General features: G+C 35.4%; 1 protein-coding gene across 1 annotated transcript; it reads left to right on the top strand.

Moving 5' to 3' along the window:
- The first annotated feature begins 5,934 nt into the window (after positions 1-5,934).
- LOC106130906 (acyl-CoA Delta(11) desaturase) lies at positions 5,935-8,796 on the top strand. The gene is made up of 4 exons (XM_013329848.2): positions 5,935-6,041; positions 6,512-6,719; positions 7,188-7,524; positions 8,139-8,796. The coding sequence occupies exons 2-4, from the start codon at positions 6,518-6,520 to the stop codon at positions 8,626-8,628; spliced, it is 1,029 nt and encodes a 342-aa protein (XP_013185302.1). The 5' UTR covers positions 5,935-6,041; positions 6,512-6,517; the 3' UTR covers positions 8,629-8,796.
- The last annotated feature ends 462 nt before the right edge of the window (positions 8,797-9,258 follow it).

The raw sequence follows: 9,258 nt of genomic DNA, 5'->3' as shown, positions 1-9,258 counted from the left end.
CCCAAGTTTATAGGCCTACCCCTTAGTCGCCTTTTACGACATCCATGGGAGAGAGATGGAGTGGTCCTATTCTTTTTTTCTATTGGTGCCGGGAACCACACGGCATTTTCTTTTTACGGGCACGGTCTAGGAGCCGCATCATGGGAGGAGTGCGCTGCTCTCGCGTTTGCTATCCTGGCTCCCTACAAAATTCCTTTAGTGGCTCTTTAGTTATTAATTTATTTATTTGTCTACACAAAATTATATACAGGAGCATTTAATACAGTAATTCTAGTACAAAGATGCTACTTATTTTAACAGAAATCTCTTCAAGTAAACCCATGAGATGATAGGTGAATTTTGGAGTGATACCTATAAATTCTGGTTAAGCAAAATTGTAATGCACCACTTATATTTTCATACTATTCTTTTATACCGCTAATTAAAAATTAAACGTTAATATTATGTGTGAACCTGAGATTTTATGATTAGAAATGTAGAGGGAGCGATGATTCGGCTCGACCGCCACCAAAGGGAAGATTTTCAGTCAGGCTAGATGTTATGATTGCGTAAAACCGGACGTCTGCTACCTTTGCGGTCCTCTGGTTTTTACGCTAAGTAGTTACATAGATTTTAATCAATATTATTTATTTAATATAAGACAGTTAATATAAGTTATGAATGTGGATGAAGCAAAGGAAGTATGCAGGGATCGTGGCAAGTGGAAAGAGGTAGTCTCTGCCTACCCCTCCGGGAAAGAGGCGTGAGTTTATGTATGTATGTATGTATATAAGACAGAACCAAAAGCCTTGTAAAGCTGACAGACTACGTTCAGCTGTACCTAGGCCGAATGCAAGAATTGAGATTCAAATAGTGATAGGTTGCTAGCCCATCGCCTGAAATCCATCCCTGTGTGAATGGAGATCGAGTGGTCTTATAGTATTATTTTTATTGGTGACAATAGACGCAGAAAAAAGGCCATCATAGATTATTTCACTTTCAGTCACTCACACATGCGTAAAATGCGTCCATTACGATGCTTCATATTTTTAAGCCACACTACGTCTGCCTTTATTTCTACGACTATGTTGGTGACATTAAGAAGATAAAATAAAACAAATGCTGAAAATGTGACTGTAAAACGAGGCTTAGTTAATTTTTTTTTTAAAGAAGATGAAAAATATGGTCTACTTTAATTAAGTCTATATTTTACTTTAGACACATTGTGTTGTTTTAGTAAAACGTCGCAAGTAGGGGTGTTGAGACAATTTTATAATTCCTAGGATAACGACAATATTAGTTGTACTAGTTATACAATTTCGAAGAGAGCGTGGGTTTAGCTAGAGAGATTCAGCAGCCAGCGGAGAAGCAGAGGCCAGCGAGCTACTCATCAGCTTGGTGAGCGCAGGGGTAGACCAAAGGAGAAGAACCGGGATGTGTGCGCGCGCTTATAGATAGTATACCCCAGGCGGCGAAGAGAGGCGCAGGAGAGACCACGGCAGCACGACGACACAACATTCTTAATTTAAAAAACTCTGGAAGAGATTAGATTTAATTAAACTATACCTTTGTTCGGTTTCTGTAGTAGCTAGCTTTTCGCGGGGCTTCGCTAACTTGGAAAGTTCCAGTAAGAACGTATCCTGTGTCACTCCCGAAGGTATACTCTATATTCGTTACAAATTTCGTGAAAATCGTTCCAGTAGTTGTTGAGTTTATTCATTAAATATGTATTAAAAAATATAAATCCTTTCTCTTTATGAATTGTGTGGTTTACATTTCATATTTTTGTAAGTACATTCAATTTGATTACTGTCTTGTTATATGTAATGATTGTAATTTTTTAATAGGTATATAATATTGTTTAAAAGTATTTTAATGGATGATTATACGATTTTATTCGTTACAATTTAATTTTATAATAAAAATAAAAACAAATAATGTTTTATTTGAATCAATGGCAGACATCTATTCATTATTTCGTTAACCTTATCTATTTATATAATCAAAACACTAAACTTGAACAGTTTTATAATTGTAAGATAATCGCTTTCTATGACTTTGTTTCGATATTATAATAACATTTCTAGGGATATAACTATATCACGGCTTTATCTATCTCTATGCGACATTTTTACAATGGTACAACGGTGAGAAAACAATCTGAATTAAATTCTACATATCGACATCAATGGCAGACATCTATTCATTATTTATGTTACATGACATATCGACATCTTCAGTTTTAACCCTTTTGAATGGACACTGACATGTACTCCTGAGGGATGTACCTACGATGTAAGACGAGAGAGAGAAAGAGACAGGGATATAAATCTGTTCCGTTTCAAATTGACCCTGCACACCCTAATTCTAGATGAAAGAGTCCTTTTGTTGAGGGCGTCGATGGTCGAATTGGTAAGGTGCCTAGTCAAAATACGTGATGCCCAGCAAGGCACAGGTTCGAATCACATCTTTGTCATGTACCAAGGTCTATTGTCAAAGTTATATACATTAGTTTGAAAACTAGCCAATGCTCTTACGGTGAGGGAAAACATAGTATGGAAACCTGCACATTCACAACTGCATGTGTAACCATGATCGTTCCAATACGGGTAAGGTTCCCCTACAAAGGTTGAAGAGGTCAGATGGGAATTGTTTTGGAAAAAAAAACTGATTCTCCCAAAAGAGGGTCCATGATCAAAGGCATACCCTCAGCTCCTCTCCAGATAGCTGAGGATTTAACCGGGACTTAAATCCAGAAGAATCTGATGTTACGTCTGGTTTTAAATTCGGAAACAGTGGACGGAGTAATGGCTTGGCGTGCGTAACACAATCATTTTGTAGATTGGCACATAAATTGTGTCAAATTTTGTGACCTCGTGCCGTTGCGGTCTTCCTTCGCAGCCCGGGAGCCCTATACAAGCTCGCGCACGCCGGGTCGCCTTTGGACTACTTCAGAACTCAAGCTATCCTACCTAATTGCTGGATCTCGAGTCTATAGATCCACGCCCTCTTAAATATTATAAAACTAGTCCTAATAAAGGTTGTAGTTTTCAATGGATTTTTTAATTATCTCTCATTATTCTTACCTGCGACGTTTCACCTAAACGTAACAATGTTATTGATATACCGTAACAGTAAAATTGTTTAGTTTGCGTCTGTTATACGAGTACTTATGCTGACAGTACCGTGAAAGACTATCAGCGTATATACGTACGAAATTGCAATGAATACAATAATACCTATGTATATTCATGAACCTTTTTATAACAAATTTATATTTTTAGAACAATACTTATATTACGCATTCAAAGTTTTTGCTAAAAATAGTGGTACGTGTGTTAAAATAATCGAGGTTTGAATTTAGATTGGGTATCTAAGTCAGGTTTTTTACACTCAACGGATGCCGTCTGACCTCTGCAACCTTTGCAGCAGAACCTTGCCCATTTTGGATCGTGGTCTGCACTGGATTAATGTTCCTATTCTGTTAATCGCCTTTTACGACATCCATAGTCAAATGGAATACGCGCTTTAGACTGACCGTTTGTCGAACGCCGCCACACAACACACAAATAGACGTAAGAAGCTGAAAATTGCCCTTCGGCCATTTACAAATCTGAACTTCGAATACCAATTTCGAAATAAGAATTTTTTGTTTGAAATGGCACTATTTAAGGCATTTAAAAAGGAGAGCATTGAGGGCGCTTTTGCAAACTACAAATTTTTTGTGCGATGGCGCGCTAAAAATAGTAATGTATAATTTTGTAACGTCACATTAAAAATTTTAGCAAGTCATTGCGTAGGTAAATACTTACTACGGTTAACCGTTACTCCCCTCAATAATGTCTGATAGAGAATGCTATTGGCGTTAAATTCTTTTGTAGACCTATTATTGTTTTGTAGGTAGCGCTAAATTTGCGCGAGCTCAGCCGCGGGTAACAGGGTACTTATTACATAATTATTGTACATACTGTTGGTTATGTCCACCACGTAAGGGATATAGACGTGATTATATATATGTATGTAATATTAATAGAAAATATATATACTGTATACACTCTCTGCCTTTGAATTCAAATAAACCATTAAAAAAAAACCAACAAAAAACAAATAAACCTTCAAGCAATAGAAAAAGTATTGACGCAGAGAAATTATCATAAATAAAAATATGTTAACATACATTAAATAATTAATAATAATATGTAGTTACTTTTTTCATAAAAATAAAATGAATTTCACAACAAAAAAGTCACGTAAATGAAGGATGGAAGGTACTTTTTTTAACCAAATTTACCGTAAGTAGGTACCATTCCATACATTTTTTTTCAGTTTACAAATTCATTGTTTTGTGAGAGAATTTGGACATCTGTGTATATTTTTTTTGTTTGTTCTTACTACGTTCACGTACCTAATTATATGTATGTACTAAGGATTATAGGATATGGATATTTGTAAGTATATTTGTTACTGTTTCACGCAAAAACTCCTTAACGGATTATCATGAAACTTTCCAACTCCTCAACGGATTATCATGAAACTTTCCAGTCGTATAGCTTAGACATTGGAATAATAAAATAATTAGATAAGGTATAATTTGTTTTGGAATCGGAACAGCTGATGTCGAACCTTAACACCTTAACAAAACAAAAGGAAATATCGAAAAGACGTCTTAACAAAAGTTGTTCGACCTGATGAGCATTTTCTGATAGCGTATAAAAATCTAAGATCTGGAACACCTGATGCAGAATCATTACAGAACAGCTAAACTATCCGAGATATGGAAAAGACGTCTTAACAAAAGTTGTTCAACGTGATGAGCATTTTCTATTGGCGAAAAAAAAAATTGGAAGATCATGTGCTGTGAAAGCCAAAGGGACTAACTTTTCTGCAATATGTACGGAAATAATGGAAATTTATTTTGATGAATTTGAGTTAATTTAATAACCTTAACCTTCATTTCCAATAACACGCAAACGGAGTTGCGGGCACAGCTAGTATGAAATATGCCGTAAACATACGATCACATCTTTCCAGCATACTATGCATACTTCCAATGGAGGTGATCCTTAAATACTTTTGCTACATCGACATATTTTTTTTTTTCATGCAATCTCGATTTAGGCTGACACGTTACACCTCACGTTGCGACTGACCGCCCTAATATGTTATCCTAAAGCCCTCCGGATTTTTATTGTTCTGTCAATAAAATCTCAATTTGAATTTGACTTATTTACAATATCCATGTGACGTAAGACCACAGAGTAAAAAATTTACTTTAGTCGTGCCAATCTGAATCTGAGAACCAACATACCACGAAACGATATGTCCTGCGCTCCAATATATAAATGGTCACTGTGTAACACTCACTTTGATCATTCTGTTACAAAGTGACCAAGATATTTGGTCACTCTGTAACAGAGTAAAGTATTAAAATTAAAATTACTACAAGAATCTTGGCCGGTTCTTTAACCCTACCTTTAAGCTTACGCATAATCCAATATAATTGAAACCATTGCTATATGGTGGCATGGTATATGCCACCATATAGCAATGGTTACTCTACTCAGAAGTTCTCTAAAACCGTTAAGTTTTGTTGATTAAAACATTGCGTTCTACTTATGCATATCGTTTTTTGGGGCTTTATACAAGAAACCCAAAAAAAATAAAATCATGATTTAAGACAACTTTTTATATTGTCAGATATAGTTTTAAAACTTTAATCAGATTAATACACAGGAACTTTACAACTTTAAATAACATATTTACGCTTATATAACTAAATAAACTGTACCAAACAATAATCGCAAAAAATTATCGCGATTATCTAACAATTAGAGATCCTTAAATAGATCATCATCCGACACACCCTTGGCACATTTTTTGTAGTACAGCGACGTGACAATACGAAGATAGGTCATATTTGATGCCGAGATGACAAGACAATGTTTACCTAATATATAAATACAAGTATTTGTGTTCAGGCGTCATAGGTAAATTCCATAGGGTCGGGTGTAGCAGGCCAGTAAGTGGTATTTGACAGGGAGTGAAAGCGAATATTATACCAGGTATATCTAACTAAGTATTTGTATGATTTTTTTTTTCTATGTAAGTTTTTAATTTTGGTTTGCAATTTGGTGGCGGCGTAAACAAATTGCATGCATATGCTGTATTTATTTATTTTCCCTCCATCCCCTGGTTGTCTGGAAGCAATCGATATATGAAGAGTATAAACGATAAGATCGCCCATTTGTACTTCTTGATTCTTTATAATAAGTAGGTACCTATACTATTTTATATACTCTTAAATTTTTACCTGAGAATTAACTTAGCAGATTAGCTTCTTTAAAAGAGGATTTCTTTTATGTACCTTTGTAGGTTTTACATTTTTACTTTATTAAATATTGAGTGGTATATTACTATCACTAAAAATAAAAAAAGTTACCTGGGACCTTTATCGCCACTCAAGATGGTTCAAGTAAATATATATTTGCACTGTCTATCCTCAAAGATAAAGACGTTTATTTTTTTTATTCAGAACAATATGGCACCTCTGGTGGATAAGGTAGAAGATCATTTAGAGGAAGATGAAAATCCACATTTCAAAAAACTCGTTTCTCCATCAGCTGACGACTGGAAGTTCAAAATACATCCCCTCTTTTTCCCCTTTGTCCTTATTTATACCACTTGCGGGATCTACGGAGGTTTCCTGCTCATGTTTGCAAAACCACAAACTATTCTTTTCAGTAAGTATAGTAGTTTTAACCCGCAGCTTCGCCCGTGAAAATTTAACGCCACTTACAAAAATACAGGTTTTTCGCAAATCTTCGACGAAATTTCAAAAGATTGTTTCAGTAGATAACATGTGAAGAGGTAACAAACAAATTCACTTTCGCATTCATAATATTAGTTGGGATTTTTGTACAAGTAAGAAGAAGTAATAATTTAAACCAAAGAAAACTTTGTACCAAGGCATTTCGCGTTCTAAAGAAGTTTCTTCCGGTTGTCTTTGCAGTAAGTAATCTTTGTCTTAATTCTGTCTACGAGTACTCCGAAGAAAACTCGGGCTCCTTCCTCAGTAAAGATGCAAACAAGAGGGTTATCCAAAAAACATTCGGCAGAATTGTAAAGTAGCCACTTGGTATAAGATCAACAATAAATTTATTCATGCCCTAACATTCCTACCTAACATAACACCAAACATTTCTTTCCAGCACTATTCCTGGTGTTTCCCTCAATGCTGGGTCTAGGCGCCGGCGTGCACAGGCTGTGGTCACATCGAGCCTTCAAAGTCAAGCCTCAACTGGAAATATTGCTCATATTCTTTTACCTGCTGGCTAACCAACGCTCCATAGTGACTTGGGCTAGAAGACATCGCCTTCATCACCAATGTTCAGACACAGATGCTGATCCCCACAACGCTACTAGAGGCTTCTTCTTCTCCCAATTCGGATGGATGTGCGTTGAACCCCATCCAGAAGCGCAAAAAAGAGAAAAGTATATAGACGTATCAGACCTTATGAACAACCCAATCATCAGGTTTCAGGAAAAGTAAGTTTGTTCGCAATATTTTGTCGTGTTCACAAAACATACCTACGACAAAGCGATGTTAATGTACTTACATTCAAATGACTAGTGTTTAATGTGATAATACTCCTGGTCAGGTCAAGATTTTCCGGAACCAACGAGCTTACATGGAGAGATGTATACTAGAGGTGGATGAAGTGATTGTGACAACTGCAAAGATGAAGTCTATTCCTACCCCTCCGGGAAAGAGGCGTGATTTTAATAATATATTATGTATATTGCAAGACCGTAAACTAAAAAAAACTAAACTAAAAACCAGTCAGATTAAAGTTTGAAAGAACATCGGTCGTGGTTTATCGGATTTATCTTTAACAATAGAATAAACATACTTATATAAGTCGTGAGAAGCTAATGAGTCTGTCAACAAAGAACAGATGGTTCTTATGTTTGTCGGAATCCAGAACGGCTCAGCCAAGTGGAAAAGAATCTAGATAGGTATTAAATAGGGGCTCAAATTCTGTTTTGAAGATGAGTATGTAACTATTAAAAATACGTTATTCTGCATATTCCCTAAATTCGGAAATCGGCAAGCGATTAAACATGATTGGTATGTAATAAAGTTTATCCTTTTGTTTCAGATACATCACTCCACTGCTTTTGTTAGTTGCCTATTTCATTCCAACCTACATACCGACGCTGTGGGGAGAGTCGCTATACGTATCGTTTTTCGCCAACATTTTCCGAACCAACTTGGTATTATTCATGATAAATTTGATAAACAGTGCCGCTCACCTAATAGGTTACAAACCGATCGACGCGACAGCCGTCGGGACGCAATACCAAGGTCTTGGCCTGATCATCTTTGGAGAAGGTTTCCACAATTACCACCACACGTTCCCGTACGACTATAGATCATCAGAATTCGGAGATATCAAATACAACTTATCAGCTTTATTTATTGACTTCATGGCTAAAATTGGATGGGCATACGACCTTAAAGTGACTTCGGAAAGTGTAATTAAAAACAGGGTTTTGAAGAAGGGCGATGGGACTGATATGTATTATATACCTAACAACGAAAAAAAACAAGACTTCTTTTGCACCAAGTATTATAAGCCATCTTCTTAAGATAGTAACATAGATATCATGCGTCTCAATGCAATGTTAAACAATAATTATTTTAATTCCCAGAATTATTAGACTTTATATGGGCTTAAAAACTTGTGATATTTATTTATTTAGATTATCAAAATTTTTAATGATAAAATTAGGCAATGTCTAAAATAAACATTTATGAAATTTGTTGATGAATGAAATTCGTTTCATTTTGAACCATTTTTACACGAAGTACCGACTGTGTAACTAATGTGATGAGAATCCGTATAAAAATAAAATAACATGAAATAAATAAAGTAACATGAAAATGCGAGCCATATTCCTAATTACCTAATAAGAATTACGAAACTAATTAAACAGTTAGCCTAAGAATGTAAAGGTTCGGCAAAGCTTTAGTTAAAATAAAGTCTAGGTTACATCCTGTGGGTACCATCCTGAAGGGAAGTTCCGAATCCTAAACTTAACTATCTAGAAACTTTCCGAAAAATCTACACATCCAGGTTTTTCTAGAAAAGACCAAATGAGTTAATACAATGTTGATATTCTTTCTCGTAATAAGGCCAAAATACAAATTTCTTTTTGGCATACTGAGTCAAAAGTCATCCAAATGTCAATACTAAAAAAAACGAAATTTAAAAATTT

Source organism: Amyelois transitella, chromosome 14, assembly GCF_032362555.1.
Source record: "Amyelois transitella isolate CPQ chromosome 14, ilAmyTran1.1, whole genome shotgun sequence".
In the NCBI taxonomy this organism is placed as follows: domain Eukaryota; kingdom Metazoa; phylum Arthropoda; class Insecta; order Lepidoptera; family Pyralidae; genus Amyelois; species Amyelois transitella.
The sequence above is the reverse complement of the archived record's forward strand: the minus strand, read 5'-3'. Positions and strand labels throughout refer to the sequence as shown.